At 41.8% G+C, this 19,009-nt stretch overlaps 3 protein-coding genes across 3 annotated transcripts; all 3 read left to right on the forward strand.

Annotated features, from left to right (window-relative positions):
* Positions 1-1,960: 1,960 nt before the first annotated feature.
* BU26DRAFT_441466 (uncharacterized protein) lies at positions 1,961-2,569 on the forward strand (the record flags this gene model as incomplete). The annotated part of the gene is made up of 1 exon (XM_033824457.1): positions 1,961-2,569. A coding segment is annotated over one exon (609 nt), but the record flags the coding sequence as incomplete, so codon positions are not given.
* A 3,453-nt stretch (positions 2,570-6,022) lies between these two features.
* On the forward strand, positions 6,023-7,366 carry BU26DRAFT_511874 (uncharacterized protein; the record flags this gene model as incomplete). Its single annotated transcript, XM_033827336.1, has 3 exons — positions 6,023-6,553; positions 6,613-6,696; positions 6,743-7,366. 3 exons carry the CDS (start codon positions 6,023-6,025, stop codon positions 7,364-7,366), a joined length of 1,239 nt encoding a protein of 412 aa, XP_033676101.1.
* Positions 7,367-8,326: 960 nt separating this feature from the next.
* Positions 8,327-9,781, forward strand: BU26DRAFT_572322 (uncharacterized protein; the record flags this gene model as incomplete). The annotated part of the gene is made up of 1 exon (XM_033834233.1): positions 8,327-9,781. The coding sequence occupies one exon, from the start codon at positions 8,327-8,329 to the stop codon at positions 9,779-9,781; it is 1,455 nt and encodes a 484-aa protein (XP_033676102.1).
* Between the last annotated feature and the right edge of the window lie 9,228 nt (positions 9,782-19,009).

Consider the following 19,009-nt stretch of genomic DNA (forward strand, 5'->3'; position numbering starts at 1 on the left):
CGTGATGCCTCCAACTACTTCTAGGTCTGCTTCCCAAGTTGATCCCATTACGAGGTGAATATCTTCCGTTTCGGTTTTGATCGGACCCCGACCGACCAACGAATCACCCACGATCATTAGACATGCATCATCGCCTCGTGCCGCTGCAAGGCGGTATGTTTGCAAAGACGTAAAACTTTGAATGTGTCGAGCCAATGCTGAACGAACACTCCTATTGGCTGGATCAGCTAACCCATTGATCGGTGAAATTACCGGGCTGAATATGCACACCGTCATGTACGAAGGCCCATGCTACTAGAATTTGGGAGCATCTAGGAAATGTCCCATCTCCGCTTGATAATTTTGGAGGTGATCACACACTCGAAAATCTTCCCTGACCGGACGCGGTGAGACTCACAGGTGGATCACCATGATAGCCGCATTCGACGAACCGCAGCTCATTCCAGAGATTGCTACTCTCCCCAAAAGCGGTGGAGAATACCCGGCAGCCTGCAGGGATCCTACGTCGAGCCACTTGGCTTCGTTGCGCGGCTTCGGGGAACTCGTAACATGGGTAACGTCGTCGGATACAATCACAAAGCTCGCTCACATACACTGTCCTTCTCCCCGACGAGATGCGAACTCCCTTGAGGCATTGCTCCTCTGCAGTTCTCGAGGAAGGACCGTCCACTGAGGACCACGGCGCAAACCCCGGTTCGAAGGACTAACATCGGGCCTGAACGACCCTTCATCTGGACGATTTGGCCACGGATTAATATGGTATTAGGATTATGACCATGTCCGCAAACGGATCGTATCCAGGCAGACGCTGCAGCCGAGTGAAGCCTACGTTCCTGGACAGCGCCGTTCACGTTCCGAGAGTCAGCTGGAGCTAGATTCAACCTGGTGCCGAAAGCTCGGAGCGCCATACCCGCAGTGGAAACCATCATTCAGCTGCCCAACTTGGCCAAATAGAGTTGCTCCATGCCCAGGCATCCGAGGGCCTGGAATGGTTCTTACATACCTAGGTATCTCACATTCGGGGGAGACGGCGCTTCTGCTATTCGAATGCTTCGCGCGCCCTGCCCCGATAACATGCAGCTACCCAATGATGGGAGCGCAGCGAGGAATGCTTGAGATGACGGTGGTGAGGTGGATCGGGCTGAAGCCGCGATATGAGGCGCAAGAATTCCGAGGGGCCTCATTAGAAGAACCCGCTTCAATACCCCACGCCTCCAACGCATCGCCAGGTCACAGGCTCCCCAAAGCAATCACCAGGTATGCCAGGCTTCCATATCTTCGACCCGATGGCTCGGGCATGTAATTTCTTCGTTGGTTACTTAACCTCTTCACGGTCTCTTCGATCCATCGAAGCCTTCAGTTCTCGCACACCTTCACCAGCGTTGATCCCTCCATACGCTTCGGAACACGCCTTCAAATCCCAGGACTCGGACCATACCACTTTCTGGGATCTCTACGCTACACTCTCGCGGATCGATCGATATTGATATTTCACTGCAACATTTCAATGAAGGAACCACCACCCTTATCAACGAAGCAAGACGAAGGTGACGACGATGAAGTCTTTCCCGAGCGGCGTTACATTACCCCTAGCGAGCTTGCTTACCCCGGGGAAGCATACTTGGAGTCCCATACAAGGGAGCATCGGGATTCCGAACCGCCATTCGATTCCCACGGCTTGCGGAATGCCCAATATGACGGAGCCGCAAACGGCCGCAGCCCGCATTTTGATTGGGACTTGGAACGAAGATTCTCGCCCCACCCACAGCATCCCAGTGTTGTGCTTACATTCGCTGCTCGGGACGAGGAAACCGTTATACGTGGTGTCGAGAACAACGCTGAAGTGTCTCGTTCACGCGTCCGGAATCTCGAAAGTATAAGCGGGGAGACCCACGCTCCGTCCTCCTTAGATAAAATCCAAAGTACCTCCACCATTGATCCAAACGTAAGCCTCTCTCGCATGCCGTCAGCACCATACTATTCCACGACTAGCGCAGCGCAAGCTCCTGCGCGTGCTTCCCGGTACCAGCCTTTCAGAAGCAAGTTCCCTAATCCCGAAAGCGCAAGCGCCTTTCGGAAAATCGCAACCCGATTCAACAGAAAGCCGTACCGTCCTCCGGATACTGATGGTTCTATCGACGAGATTGCGAAGGAGCGCTATCATCATGTCGAGCGCATATACAACGCGATGACCCGCGCCGACGCCGCAAGAGACAACGCTGCCTCCATTGCCATGAAGAGATGGGTGCATGGAGCCTACTATGACTCCAGCTTGGTTGAAGCGTATTCACATAAGGTGCTTGACTGTCTCCTGTCGCAGGCGAGGGAAGGGTTTCGTGGATGGACACATAACGACTATGTGACCGACGACCGCAAGGGCGAGGACGAAGACCGAGATGTTAGCTGCACTGGTCGATTGAACAACATTATCCGCGCTCTTGAAGAAGAGAAGACCATTTGCGAGGATGTCATGAACTCCGCCTGCCAGATCCGCATGTTCGTCAACGCACCAAAGGCCTACGCCAACCGCAAGTACCAGAATCGTGTCGGCAACAGCAAAAGAGGAAGGCCCAAAGATGCAGCATCCGATACAGGCACACGTCCGTCAAAGGTTCGAAAGCCCAATCCCAGACAGACGACGAACAAGGGCCGTCAAGCAGCAGCATCAATAGCGGCGGCAGCTACGGATGAACGATACGTTAGTCAGACTCCGGAGCTGCCACACCAGGAGCCACGCGCAGCGCTACACCACGCGACGCCACTCGCGCAGCATCAAGAACGACCCGTAGCCGGTCTGCCAAACTTGGTGCTCGTGCCCAATCAGGCAGAAAGCACCGCCATGGCGCAGATTCCCTTCGGCCATCATCAGGCGCATGCCATGTCGCCTCTTACGTTGTACACCCCGCACATCCCGCGCATGACATCTATGCCTCCCCAGCAACAGTCCCCATTCCTTTCGCCCCCACCTCTCTCTCTGGGAAATTGTTCCGCGCCCGTTACACCTGATGAGGCGAAGTCTTTGAATGGTTCGTTCGACGCATGGCCACCCACACATACATTCAACACCGTTTCATGTACCACTTTTCCAGCATTTCCAGGACCGGAAAGCGTTGTGGATCCTCTTCTGCCGGACTTTTTAGAGTGGCCGGCGGCCGAACAGGCATCTACAGCCATGAATGCGAATCTCTTCGACCAGCATCCGGACGCAGCCGTGCTAGACTTCTCACAACAATCGAGTGGAGTCAATGAGGGTGCAGGCTTTCAGACTTTCTGGGAAAGTCAGGCGGGCGTCCAGCGATTTCCGTATCATCAACCCTCAGGGAACAGTGACAAGGAACGATTCCAATAACGGCCCGATTCTTTCCCGCTGCGAGGGAGGACCGGATGCCCAACATGATCTCGGGAGGCTTTCGACATCTGATGTGAAATGGGGCGTTGGGTTGCATATTCGAGCGCATTTTGGCGGACTTTGTAGCGGTTCTCTTGTCTCCTCTTTTCTATTCTTTGATTCTTGCGTCAATAGTTCGCCGAGATAGTCGACGACGTGTTGCGGCTGCGGAGGCGATAGGATGAGGCCGAGCAGACACGCTCAGCAGGATAGATCATCTGGAGCTGGCCTCCACTTCATGCATGTTCTCGTTCTTTTCAGCTTTGGGACATCTTCCGGCATGTGAGTCGCGATGCTGAGCGGCGAGGTTGTTTTGTTAAGCGTTGTCGACATCATTGGTCAAGCAAGGGTAGGTTTTCTGGGATGATATTATGTAACACTACTGCGAAACATGAGCGTTGCTTGCCCATATAATAATGGATTTCCAAATAGATTGCAGCTGTTTCAACTATGACGTTCTTGGCAACTCCGTATATTTCCTTGTACAACTCCAGGCGCGGAAAGGAAGGTCATGTGACAGTGCGGACGTCCTCTTCTGTTTGGGAAAGGCGCCACGCACCAAAATCAGACGTCACCTGGGCAAACGGTGGGCACACCCGCGCTCCACCATCGCCATGGCCGTGTCATCGCAAACGCATCTCTCCTTGTGATAGCACGTCGCGACCCCAGAGGTCCCTCCAGCTCGGACATTTCTACTCGAAGAGACTGCAGTTTCTTACACGGCATCACTACGATATCAACTTCCGCATCCCGTCAATACTTCAGTTCGTCTTGAGAAGGCCATTGCATTACAGTACTCTCATCGCAGCCGATATTTCGATCCATCGCGCTCCATCTCGTCCACAAATCCCATCGCAGTCATGGCCCTGGTAGTCTAGCCCCAAGCCTCGGGGTTCTGCAGCACTCGGCTCGCAATGTCCCTATCCATCTCTTGCGTATCTAAGCCGGCCAAAGCCCGCGGCTGACGGCCTCGACCAACACCATACTATCCATTGTATCATACTGGCTCTGCTGCGGAAGAGCCTGGCGCCGCCTATGATCCGATAGCTCAATAAAGTACTCGTCGACCGTCCGCAAAAACTTAACACTGTTATTTAAACACACGCAGTATTCATCTGAACTTGGTATCTCGCGTTCGATGACGAAAGGCGAGCAGTACACATCTCGTGTTAGAAGAGCTAGGTCAAGTCCTACACCAAACAACACCACTGGTGGCTCGCGGCCTCAAGTCGTGACTTGGAAGGTGTCATTGTGCATTAGCTCCAGGCCAGAAGGAGTGTCACTACCAGCATTTTCTCGATAGGTAGGGCATATGCAGCGACCGTAGCGGTCCAAACGTCGCTCCGCTGGCTCCAAGTGGTCTACTCCTTCCGTTTCCCTAGAAACTGGGAAAAGGTAGTCACTTGCGATGAGGTCTCGGAATAGACATGGCCAGTATCGTCAGAGTCTTGGTCCTCGGAGGAATTCGAGTCAGCATCGAGCATCGGATTCATCCTCAGTCGCTTGGATCACTGACGAAATGAGGGCAAGCGCGTTGTTCAGGACGTCGTTTCGAGAGGACTTGTTGGTGAAAGATCCTTCAGTGTTTCTGATCAAGAAGATGGGATAAAAGAAGGCTGTTTTGGTATCAATAGACGTGGTTGCATTGTTGACAAACATTATCTTCCCTACAATGTCTGAACAGCACAGTGTATCGGACCCTGAGATCCTGTTGTTGGGATAGCATTGTACGGTAATGTGAGTAACCGGATATCTACCGTACCCAATGCTGACCATTCTCTAGGCTTGTTCAGAGCCGTTACATGCCCATGCAGCTTTTTTGTCACACAACTATCCCGAAAAGTCAATGTCAGAGTCACCGACATGTAAGCATTGCGCAAAAGGATAACGCACAAACAAAGAGTCAGCCAACTAAAGCCAGGAGAACGCAAACCGGACTGATATAAGCTAGGTTTCTTGTAAATCCGATTCTTTACTACTTCACTAGCCCATGTATATAGCCCCTTCCGGTAAGATTACTGCCGACTGGACGGTGGTGAAAAGAGGTGCCACGACGGCAGGGCAACGCAACCTAGGACCGAAATGGCCGATTTGATCTTTTCACTCGCTCGCCTTGCGCGCAGTGGTCACACTCTCTCGCAACAGCAGATTAGATGACCAACTCCAGAAAGCGCGAGGCGCACGTATAGCGAAACATCGAGAACGATCTCTTCCTGAACTCATCCCAATGTCTCTCCCACCGACGGCTCACAGCCAGCCCGGCAATCTAAGGCACCCTCGGCAAACTCCGGCGAATGAAGCGGGCTTGCTACAACCCGAGTTGGATATCGATCGGTTCACTTCGGCTGCGGACGTATCGCAGGTGATTCCAGCATCAACTTCAAGGATTGTAAGACCTGCCGTCTCCTCCGTCTTGCGTAATCTTGCTAATATGCTCCTTTAGTGCAACCAACAACACCAACTACCGAAGTCGCCTCTTATAGTGCCACGACGTCATGGAACACCCATGAAGATCCGTCGGAGACCGATCCCATCCCAGCTGGCTCTCCCTCCTGCCATAAATATCCCTACGCTGACGCATACACAGAAGCTTTGTGCGGGTTAGATAACCACTTCGTCCATTACCTGAGGGCCATGCATGGCGTGCCCGCTAGCAACAACACTTCGCAAACAGAGTCGACGGGAAATGGCACCGGTCGCCTTAGCCTGAATGTCGGCAGCAGTAACCATCCGGAGATACATAGCGGCAAAGCCGCAACTTCCAGCTCAGCACGCCCGACCAAACCACTTTACTTCCGCAATGATTGGGCAGCCGCAATCACATACCGTTATCGGCCCACAGAAGCGGAGCGTGCGGAATCTCGGGCAGACCCGACCATGAAAGATGTGTTGGGGAAGGCCGAGGGCTGGATCCAAATCCTTTACAACAATATGATGAACGTGGCGAATTGCAACAACAAGCCCGACAGCAACGAGCTTTCCATGTTCAAGTCTACTCGGCTTGACAAGAGGGCAGTCGAGGCCACATGCAGAGCAATCCTCGTCGCTCTTATTCACCGCTGCGTGGTCGGGTACTGCGGACCACCGGACAGGAATGCACCTGCTCGCGAGGATAGGAGTCTGAGCTGCAAGGAAAGGCTGATCGCTGTCGCCGCGGCTCTCAGGGTACGCTTCCCCCTCTCGCAAGATCCGTGGGTAATGGCTCCATACTTACGCCTTCGTAGCGAGATAAGCGCATCTGTAAGGATGTGCTGTTCGAGGATAGCAAGATTATCTTGCTTGTACATGGGCCGAACAGAGTAGCGAAAGTAAGGAGACTGCCATACAAACCACGGAATCTGCTCACGATTATAGTCTAAGGAATCGCAGCAGAAGGGAAACGACAAGAAAAAGGCCGCAAAAGTCGGTCAAGGAATGCCAGTCGAACAGAGCAAAGTCGATATTCCAAAGACGTCAAAAGAGAGTCCACTTTCGGCCGGAATCCCCGCAGATCCTGCTTCCCCAATCTTGTCGCCAGTCTCCCACAATGCCGTCGGCCACGACGAGGGGACGACCGCCAAAGGCCCCGATCATACACCATCCCCAAACCCTTCTCCTACCGCGATTCGTGCTCCGCCTTCAGTCCCGATCTCAACGGTTTCTCCATCTCAAAGTCTAACTGCCCCTGCCATAAGCATGGTGCCCACTCCGTCTACGACACCGACTCCGTCAAGCACCTCCACCTCATCCTCTGTCAGCAAAAGGCCAAACCCCTTGTTCCATCCGGTTTTCAAGAAAAAGCGCTCTGACACCGAAGAGTCTGAGGCTAGGCAAAGTGTTACATGCCCTCCTCTGGGCATAGCGAGAGGATCTAATCACTTGTTCGGGAAGAAGCGCGCTCGGGATGAGGATGGTGTCGATGCTGCCCCACAAGCCAAGAAGGGTATGCTTGAGCAAAAGGGAGAACCAGAAGACACCGGTCGGGTAGATGAGTGGTGAGTTTTGTCGAGGCAAATGCTTTGCTTTGGCATTACGGATCAATTGTCATTCGGACCTCTTCGCTCAACTGACTTATGCTTTCGATACGTGTATGTGCTTGGTAGTTTCCTGCGGCTACACCATGCACCGACCCTTTAGTGGAAGTAAGGCGGCTTTCATAATTAATAGGCAGCTCAATCGGAAGCCCGTATGAGGTTGTCACATGTGTTGCGCGCTTCAGAAGCCGCTAGCTAGTACCAGCGTTCGAGCTAAGTCTCACCCACACGGTCCTGCCCGTCCTCATCCCACTATCAGCAACCTTTTATACGCTTGCTCACTGCAATATTCCGATCTACATGGCTTATAAGCGAGAGGATGTCTCACGTTCACACGATAATAATCCTAGCGCTGGCGATGGACCCGTTCGTGCGCAGTGGGGACCGTCACGGCTCACCAGGCCCTGCTGAAGGATTTACCACGCTACTTCTCGACTCTCGGATATCTTTGTTGCTGCCTTCTTTCCTCTTTCTCGTTATCGATACATGGCTTGGATATGACCAGCCGGTTCATCCCATCCGTATTGGGCCGCATTGGACCACTGCCTAGTTTTAACACAAGTCGTATCAAGATTCTTAGTACCTCCGGGTTGGTTGACTTTCTTCCTATCCTCGTTGGGTCAGCTCCGCGCCTTTGTAACTGCACAATGCTGGTGAATCGGCCCATGCGTGAGGACATTTGCGTCGTCCTGTCACGTCGGGCGACTTGTTCAGCGTGAATGCGCGCTCCCTCCCTCTCCGCCTGCTAGCGCTGGAACGCATTTATTCTGTTCCTTTTCGGGAAGAACCCTCACTTTTCCTCTCACGACCAACGCACGCCAAACCTTCGGAGTCAGAACGACCTTCGCGCCCGGTAAACGAAGTCTCATCACTGGATCCAGTTTATTCGTACACTATAGAGGAACTATTCGGAACGTTTCACGAAATGTGTCCGTCCCCAGATGGTGCGCTTTGCCCTGTAGGTCGAGATCGCCAACAAGACTCCGGCGAGCACGCACAGGGCACATCACTTACGTCGCATTCTGCTCAAATCGCACCATCGGATGATGTCCCATATCAGTTCGACGCGAACGGCAATCCACAGCTGGTATTCCGCAACTCCGAGGAAGCGCTTGCTTACCGTCGACGTGTGACAATGCCATCTCAGCTCTCGCCTTCCACGGATCCCACCATTATGGACGTCTTCAACCATCGGGAAGCATACGTCGCGGAGATGATACGGGCCATGTACAACCTTGATGGTGTCCGGGACAAACCTGAAGCACGTGAGCGCAAACTGTTCGACCTTGGGCAGCCCGACGCCACATGCGGCTACGAAGTCGAGGCAGCCTGTCGGGTTTTATTCGACACCGTGATTGATCGCTGTTGTCAGGGCTACCGTGGCGCAACGAAAGATAACAAGGCCGGTACACCGCGAAACTACGAGAGCGACCGGGATGGTAACTGTACAACCCGCATCCAGAACGTGATCAATTGCCTTCGCCAATGGAAAGCCGCCTGCCGCGATATTCTCTGCGATGACTACCGATGCATCCTATTGGCAAACCATCCACTCGCCTATGCGGGGTGCAAGGTCTCTTACCAGCGGAATAATAATTTGAAGAAAGTCGCCATCGATAAGTCCAAAGCTGTTCTGGCTCGAGAAGCAGACGTCATATCTGCCGCAGAAATGGCACGAGTCCAAGGCAATTTGCTTCCGAAACCAGGTCCCGCATCTACTGCCACCGACCTGGATGCTGAACGCGTGGTGAACAATAATCGAGGTAACCGGACGGAGGTGACGAATGACCACTACAGCCTGTCCGACCTAGCTGCAAAGCAAGCACACACGCGTATGGAGGGCGGGCAAGGCACTTCCTTCGCCCAACCTCTTCTTGGTAACAATGCAGGTGAGGCTGTTGACGGTATAACAGCCTCGTCGTACCCAAAAGACGGTCTGCCGCCTGACTTCGTTGCGCCAGCGAATGGATTCTACGGAGCGGATGTATGGTACACCTCTACCGCTCACCATCTACACGTGACAGATCCTTTCGATCATGGCATGTATGCGCAAAATCCTGGAGTTCCGCCGTACATGGACATGACAACGCCGAAACTGACGGAGGCGGGCTGGCTTGACAATGCGCCAGCGACAATTTTCGACGCTGCCTTTGATGGTGCTGCTTTCTATTTGCCGTCTCCACCCCCTGCCGGAGTTGGCACCAAACGTGAGCCTACCGACGAGCCCGACGAGCAGGGTCTAACTCGCCCGACGTACTCCAAACGACTGAAACAATCTGACTCGAAGCTATGCTACGGCAGCGAGGATGCAATGGGTGTGCGGATGGCGTATCGCGATTCGCACGCTGTAGAAGCCGAAATGGCATATGCGGACAAGTAAACCACCCATTGGCGCGCGCGCGCGCGCAGTAAGCAGTCATCGATTCGCTCGACCTCGTCATAAAGAAGATGCGAGCATACTACCAGCAAAAAAGACGCTATATTTCCAAATCCGCAGGCAGAAGGGGTATCATCAAAGGGTTCAGCGGTTTAGAACCACCCATTGGGTTGGACGCAACCCGTTTCGGTGGTCGGCTCGATGAAGCATGATTGATTTCTTTGGCGCATATGAGTCTCTAAGCAGAGACTATACAAATAGCTAGGCAACGAATTAACAACTTATGGACCATGCCAGTCGATCGGCCAGCGAAGGATTTCATGTGTAGGGGGTGGAGGGCAGGGCGCGTTAACGAGCCAACGGAGCCAGCGGAGCCAGCGCCTACGAGTAATAGAGGTAGGATATAATCCTACCAGGGGGAGACCCCCTAGGACCCCCCTTTCCTGCGGAGCTTGTTCCTGCGGAGCTTATTCCTGCGGAGCTTGTTCGAGAGAAGAGAGAAGAGAGAGAGCAAAGAGAAGAGTTTTATAGAAAAGGGCACTACGAAGCGGGATATCTTCAACCCGTAAGAAGGCCGTAGGAGGGCCCGTGAGGAGGCCCGTGAGATAAAAAAGGTGCGCTGCACGGACGAAAAGCGTCAACTTTGCACGGCGACGGCAAGGTGTATAGAAGGCGGAAAATTTACGGAGTAGCAAATAAAGTTAGAGGCGGATTTAGCGGTTGTAACGGTGGTATTTTAAGGCCTTCGGCTAAGGTAGGGGGGGGAGACTAATCTACTTAAATAATAAGATAGATACTCTACGTTATATATATATAACAATAGATAGTTTTAGTTATCTAGTAGTAATAATACTATATTCTTAACTAATTATTCTAGATTTAGCGTTAGAGCTAGAGTATTAAGAATCTCTTTCTAGAATCTTTAATATAGATTTATAGTATCTTATAATATACTTTATTACTAAAAGCCTTATAATTTCTTAGTAAGGAAAATTAACGAATATTAATAAGCTTTTCTTAAATAACTAAGTAAAACCTTAATATTTTTCTATAAAAATTTAGATATATATTCTTTAGAGTATATTATACCTTATACTAAAGTTATACTAAGATATATTATATAATTAAAAAGCTATACGTATTTAGGTAACTTTTAAGAAAAATCTAGTTTATAATAGTCTAACTTAGCTCTAACTTAGTACTTTAGTCTAACTTAGCTCTACCTAAGTTATATAACTCTACCTAGCACTATAAAAGCTAGCTTTATAGTCTCTACTACTATACGTGCGCTCTAGAACACCTAGCTAGATAAGTTAATTATAGGTAATATAGTCTCTATAAGCTATAAGAATAAGAGTAATAAGTAGAGTAGGTTAAGTTAAATTTAGCTATCTAAAAGTAAGAAGTAGAAGAATACTCTAAGAGGCTCTATATATAGAGGTACTAAGCGCTAAGACGCTAGGCTAGGTTACGTAATAAGATTACGTAACCTAAGGTTATATAACTCTAGATAAATCTCTAAACTAAACTATTATATTACTCTCTCTTATAGAAAGAGCTTATCTCTAAGCTCTAAAATACGCCTCTCTAGTCTCTCTTTTTCTAAAACTTCTACGTTATACTCTTAACTATCTCTTTTAGCTTATAGTAAGTATATTTATATTAGTTTTAAACTAGAAGCGCTTTTATAGCTACTACCTTCTCTCTAGTTACTTTATTCTTATAGAGATTTAAACTAGAAGGCTTATATTACAGCGCGAATAAGAAATAAGAATTTAAGGTATATAATAAGTTATATAATATTAAGCTATAAAGATACGAAGGCGTAGAGTAGATATCTACTATACTAAGACGCTAAGGTAGCTAAAGTTATATAACTACGCAGGCAGGTTAGTACTATAATAGTACTTTCTTTCTAGTATACTATACGTCTTAAATAGCCTATAAAATAATAAAAAATTTAGACTAACTAGCGTCTATAGCCTTTTTACCTATTATAGTAGACCTAGCTTATCTAGGTGTTAGGTATAGAACTTTAGTAGCGCGTTATTCTAATCTTTTAGGTCTAATACTAGTTACTACGTTATAGCGTAGTTCTTCTATTTAATAAGGTACTATAGTTCTAGTTACTTATTATAGTAGTCTAGTATTATATTAAACTTCTACTTCTTAGTAAGTTTCTCTATTTTATCTTCTCTTTTAAGAACTCTTCTATAGAGATAACGTAACTCTACTTTATTAATTACCTGTTAACCTAGGAGCCTCGCAGAGGTATACTAGAGGCGGAGTAGCGAGTTATAGAATACTAGAAAGATTTATACGCGTAATAGAAGTTCTAGTATATATAATTAGTTATAGACCTTTAATACCTTATATAGCTCTATAAGCTTATTATTTCTCTTTTTTATAGGCCTGTTTATCTTTATATTTCGTGTATTAACGTAGATAAGATCTTCTATTAAAAATTATAGTACGTCTTTGCGTCTCTTATTTATATAGTGTTTATACTAAGTAATAGACTAGGTAGCTAGTACTTTTAGTTAGAATAGAATACGGCTAAACTAGTTAGCTACGTTATTAGCTCTAAAGAACTCGCGTTTTTGCGCAGTAGATAGGTTTAGTAGTACTAGCTACGCTAGCTTAACCTCTAGTCTTAGATAGAAACTATAATTCGCAAAGAATAGAGATACTTCTATAGTCTTAGATATAATATTATTTATTATAAACTCTATAAGTAGTAGCTATTATACCTAATTATCTTAGTAGAAGTTTATAAACGCCTAGAGATATACTTTAATAAAGCTATTAACTTACTCTATTTATCTATCTGTCTCTAGATAGAATAAAGATAAGCGTTTAAGTATAACTTCTAAGCAGGTAGAAAGCTACGTCTAGAACTAAGAAACGAACTATATACTATAATTAGAAATAATATTATTAGAGTAGCTATAGAGTAAGTAAATTTATAAAATAAACGTATTAGTTAGCTTCTTTATATTAATTCTTATTATAGAAATAAGGTAGCGTATTTTTATAAGTTAATAGACTACTATAAGAATATATTTATATTTTTAACTATATAACCTATACTTAGGTAGTAGAGTAATATAATTAACTAATATATTAGACTATACCTAGAATAAGACTAGTAGTAGTTTTAGAAAGCCTTAGAGTAAGAGTCTAGATACTTTTATTCTTACGTATATAGTATAGGCTTATACGTATATCTTAATATTATAGAAGATTTATAGCTACTAGTAATTATAGTAGATAAGGTCTATAGTTTTAACCTATCTAGAGTAGCTAGTAGAGCTAGTATTATATATATAGTATAAGATCTACGTACGTAGTTTATTATTTAGTAGTATAAATATATAATCTCTATACTAAATATAATTTTATTAGACTCTATAGTTAAGTATTAGAATCTAGAGAAGTCTTTAAAGGTGTTTTAGCTAGCGCTTTACTAATAGGTTCTCTAGCGTAGTAATTATTTTCTATACTAGATCTAATATCTTATATATAGTCTATAATAGGTTATTAATTAGTTTATCTATAGCTAGTAGAATAAGTACTACTACTTCTAGTAGAGTATCTTAAAGAAGCTCTATAAGAACCTTCTTATTAAATCTTTTAGGTAGTAGTATTATCTATATCTAGTTTTTAACGCAGTTATTAGTAAGGTTATTCTTAGTAGATTAGTTATCTAGTATACAACTTAACGCGTCTAGTCTAACTACTTTACTCTCTAGGTAATATATAATACGAAAGTTAAATTATAAGAGAAATTTAGACTAGTAGACCTGTCTCTAGAAGAGTACCTTTATTATAGTAAAGTATTTAAGATTCTTATAATCTATAATAATCTTAAATAGTTTAGTAGTCTCTTATAACTTAAAGTGCTACTTCTCTAAGAACTTTATAATAGTAAGAAGTTCTTTATTATAGATTTTGTAGTTATACTTAGTAGCGCTATACTTACTTAAGAAGTACGCGATAGAGTAGAGTATGCTAGTATTATTATACTATAAGAGTACGCTCTCTAATACCTAGTTAGAGGTATCTATTTTAAGAATTATCTTCTTTATATAGTTATATATTGCTAGTACTAGAGCTATTATAAATAATATCTTTAGAGTCTTAAAGGCTTATATATACTTATCTATCTAGATCTATAGCATATCTTTACGTAGTAGCTTATTTAGTAGTTAATATATCTTAGAAAAGTCTTAAATAAAACGTTAATAAAAGTTAGAGAAGCTAAGAAACTTCTATAGGTTCTTTAGGTATAAAGGCGTTATTTATATATAAATAGTCTAGACCTTCTCTAGATCTATACGAATTCTCTCTAGAGAGATAACAAGACTAAGGTATTTTGTTTTAGTAACCTTAAATTTATATTTCTTAATATTAATTTAGAGGTCTATATTAATAAGCTGTTAGACTACGTCTTAGACGTGTTATTAGTGTTTCTTTTTATTCGCAAAGTAGATAAGAACGTTATTAAGGTACGTAGTATACGTACAGTCTAGAAGATTATAGAGCGTATAGTTAATATAGTTCTAGAATAAGGCTAGCGTATTATAGAGGCTAAATAGCATAACTAGTAATTTAAAGAGTCTAAATTAGGTAATAAAGGCTATTTTCTATTTATAGCCTTCTGTAATTCTTAGCTTATTAAACGCGGTAATAATATTAAGCTTAGTGTATATCTTAGTATTATATAGAGTATTAAGCGTTTCTCTAATTAATAGAAGTAGGTATTAGTTCTTTATAGTTACGTTATTAAGACCTTAATAGTCTTAATAGATGCGTACCTCTCTGCCTAGTTTTGCTACTAGAAGTAGGGGTATAGTATAACGTAAACAGAATTTACGTATAAAGCTCTTATCTAGGTTTTTATCTAGCTATTTTCTAATAACTTTTAATTTCTTACTAGAGAAGGGCCTGTTCTTCTAATATAGTAGCTTCTTTTCTAGAATAATGTTAATCTTATAGTTCTAGACTCTTATTAGTAGTAGCTTATTAGCTTTCTAGAGAAGAAATTCTACTAGCTTATTCTATAGCTATTCTAGCAGCCTCTTTCTAAGTTCTAACTTAGAAAGAGGCTTCTTATTTTCTAGAAATTTATTAATGTTCGTTTACTTAAGGCTATAGAGGTAAATAGCCTATTAGTAATTATCTAAGAAATTATAGTATTAGCTAGAGAATTTACTATATAATTAATTACTAATATATTCTAATAGAATATTAAAATACTTAGCTTTAGTAAGACTAGAAAGTATATTACCTTTCTCTTACTTACTTTCTTAGACTACCTTGTCTAGGTTATTCTATATAACCTAAATAGCCTAAACAGCTAGCTGCTTATAGAATTAGACGAAATTAATAGCCTTAGAGAGGTAAATATCTTCTATTTTAAGTACTTTATATAGTCTACTTATTAGTTCTAGAACTAGAATACTAAGCTATAGTTATAGTTCTTTTCTAATCTATACTATAAAGAGCTAGATACCTTCTACTTTTTAGGCTAGTATATTCTTTATAGGGCACGTATTTCTAATTATTATACCGCAGTATTTAGGTATTCTACCTTCGTCTGCTCTAGAATTATAGGTATAATAGTGCGGGCGGTCTAGTATAAGCTTAGGTAGAATTTCTAGTAGTTAGCTTTCTCTATTTATATTCTTCTTCTATATATCTTTAGGTGCATCTTTATATAACAGCGTATTATAGTTTAACCTAGAAGCGCTATTAGTTTTTATAGAAAGATCTTATATAGTTAATAGCAACTACTTAGTTTGTTTACGACTTAGTAGAAAGAGTAGTTTTTTATCTAGAATAGAGACGTAGTTCTCTATAGCTAGTAGAAAATCTAGAGGTATAAGTATAATTTAAGGTAGAAGCTATATAGAGTAAGTAGTAAAGGTCTTTCTAGACGCTTAGTATTATAGTACTATAGGTACTAGTCTGCTATTAGAACTATAGTACGCTATATAGTACTAAGAGATAAAAGTTATAGATATAGAGGTCTAATTAATAGCTAGATTATATTACTATAACTATAAAAGGCTAAGAATAATTAGTGTGTTAGTAGCTAGCTTTATAATATAGAGTATATAATACTTATAGTAGTTACTAATAGATATAGGTATAATATAGTAGTATATAAGCGTATTACTTATATATCTATCTATAAGTAGCAAGAGCCTAAAGAATAGTATAGTGTATAGTAGAATATTATATTACTAAACTAAGAAGTAGTTAATAAAGCTATAGCCTAAATAGCTACTATTAATAAAACTTCGCGTAGTAATAGGTAAATACGCAAGGTAGAGTAATATATAAATAAGTAGTAATTTACTATCTATAGATCTAAGCTAGAGAGAACTCTTCTTACTAAGAACTATCTATATCTAGTAAGGTTGTTATTTATATATACTCTTTTTAGACCTCTAGCTATAACTATAGTTAGAGGCTAGTTGTTTTTTATACTACTATAGTTAAAAGTACTTATAGATAAAGAAATTAATTTAGTAGACGTACTTATAGTACTAGAGAATAAGCTAGTAAGAGTTAAAGAGACCTTACCTTTAATATAGCCTCTACTCTTATTACTTATAGAATAGTTAAAGAATAGGTTAGTATTCTAGCCTTAGCTATAGCCGCCTTAGCTATTATAGCTACTCTAGCTAGACCTAGCATTATGTCTACTATAGAGGTATCTATAGTTATTAAATAGTTATAGATTCTATAGCTATTATGTATATAATTAAGAGAATAACTAGAGCTAGCTACTCTACTTTATATTATTCTTACGCTTTTTCTTATAATTAGTCTTATTATGTTCTAGTTTTCTATAATAGAAATAGAGACTTCTCTATATATATTCTTCTTATAATAGGCGTATAGCGTCTAACTATATAGCGTCTAGGTCTAAAATAGGCTAAGCCTACGTAGTTACTAGAAGAGGCGTGCTTATATTTATATACGTCTACTTTAAGCGTTTCTTATAAATACTACTAATATACTTCTCTTTCTTAAGGCGTTTCTATATAGTGTTTAGTAACTTAACCTATTTGTTAAAGTTAGTAGGTCTAGAGAGCTTAATCTAGTTAGTAACTATACTACTAAGCTTTACAGACACTTTATAGTAAAGAGTAGTAACCTTTTCTATAACTATCTTCTTAGCGCAGGTAGACTATTTCTTAAAGTTAGATAAGAAGTTAGAAAAGGGGCGTATACCTATAACTAGGTTGTTAAATTTAGTGTTAGCCTCTAGCGTCTTATTAGTACTAATATAGACTTAGTCTATATTTATAAATAGGTCTAAGACTATAGTATAGAGCTATACGTTCTAGTTGTCTAGGTTATCTAGAATTATATTAAGGTTACGATAGTAGCGCTCTATAGTATTACTAGTAAGAAGGTTTATAACATATAGAAGATAGAATAGGTCTATATTAAAAAAGGCGCTATCTATAGCTAAGGCTAAATAAACTCTTGTCTTCTAATTCTTATATTTCTATTACCTAGTACTTAGGTTACTCTTGCTATTAAATTTTAGTAGGTTATTATAATTCTATTAATAGAGGTTATAGAGATTAGTAAGTAGAGAAGCTTAAAGAGTAGTAGCTATAGCTTCTATAATATATACGTACTACTCTACTACACGTAGCTATACCTAGAGAGTAGAACATTTAGTAGCAACGGTATTGTAATTAGCTTAAAGAGTCTAGAACTAGTAATTAAAGCTATTCTTAAAGTTTCTAAAGATATTATTAAGAGTGTTCTTTATTACTAAGGCTTTCTAGTTAGTATTAGCTTTACTAATTATAACTAGCAGCTGCGTAGAGTCTTGCTATAGACCTCTAGTTCGCGTAAGTACCTAGAGTATTAGAAAGTTAGAGAGGTTTATAGCTAGAGTTTCTACCTAGTTCTTCTTCTAGATATTACTTATAGTATCTTAGTTTCTAGAATTATAGAGTAGGTTTCTTTAGTTATAATTTAGCTAGGCTATATAGTACGTAGTAGAGCTAATAATAGAATTATATAAACTATTATAGCGTAAATAAGAAATAAGAATTTAAGGTATATAATAAGTTATACAATATTAAGCTATAAAGGTATAGAGGCGTAGAGTAGATATCTACTATACTAAGACGCTAAGATAGCTAAGGTTATATAACTACGCGGGTAGGTTAGTACTATAATAGCTTATTTCTACGTCTATAAAGCAGCTTTATTATAGGCTTTTTTCTTAAATTATACTATAAGCTTAGTAAGATCTTAAATTACTTAGTAGCGCCTTTACGTTACTCTTATATCTTCTACTCTTATAAGTTTTAAATTCTCTACTATCTTCTCTAGTGTCTTCTCTTTTTCGTACGCCTTAATCTAAGTATCTAATTATAATAGTAGCTCTAGCTTATCTAGGTAGGCTATATGAAAGTCTTTTACCTTATAGAGAGCGTTAATAAAGCCTATAGTATTATACTAGGTAGAGTTAGAATTATAAGTAACCTATATAGCGTAGTATTAAAGGTAATTTTAATAAAGATAGCTATCTAGAATTTTATGTATAGACTATTCTAGATTACTATTAACTTTAATAGGTAGCTACTTAGGCTCTACCTACTCTAGTAATAGCTCTAAAGCTTTTCTTAGCTAATTAGTGTAAAAAACGTCGTGTATACGTATATATACAGGTAGCTAAAGCTAGAAGAAGTAACTCTTTATAGTAATAATTAGATAAGAGCTATATATCTATTAATTAAGCTTTATACTAGGCTAATTTGTTAAAAAGCTATAAGATTTAATATAGACAAGGTCGCCTATAGCAAAATTAGGTTCTTAGCGTTTTTTATTTACTTAAAGCGCCTGCCTAGCTTACGCTTTTGCGATATTACCTTGTGTAATTTTAGTAGCTTTTTTTATAGCGTTATATTACTTCTTAGTAAAATTCTAAGATTTCTAGCGCAAGAGACACTTATATAAAGTAAAGGCTTTTATTATACACTTCTTCTAATTCTAGTAGTATACTAGCTAATATCTAAATTTAATTTTATATACTATTAGTTCTATAGTTTTATATAGTAACGTAGCTTATACCTAATCTATATAGAGTAGAAGGTCTAACTAATTATTCTAGTAGTAGTTAATAAATAGACGTAGATACTAATTAAGATATTAATTAATAATCTCTATATTTCTATTAGTTTATAAGTAGTA

Source organism: Trematosphaeria pertusa, assembly GCF_010094035.1.
Source record: "Trematosphaeria pertusa strain CBS 122368 unplaced genomic scaffold BU26scaffold_26, whole genome shotgun sequence".
Lineage (NCBI taxonomy): Eukaryota > Fungi > Ascomycota > Dothideomycetes > Pleosporales > Trematosphaeriaceae > Trematosphaeria > Trematosphaeria pertusa.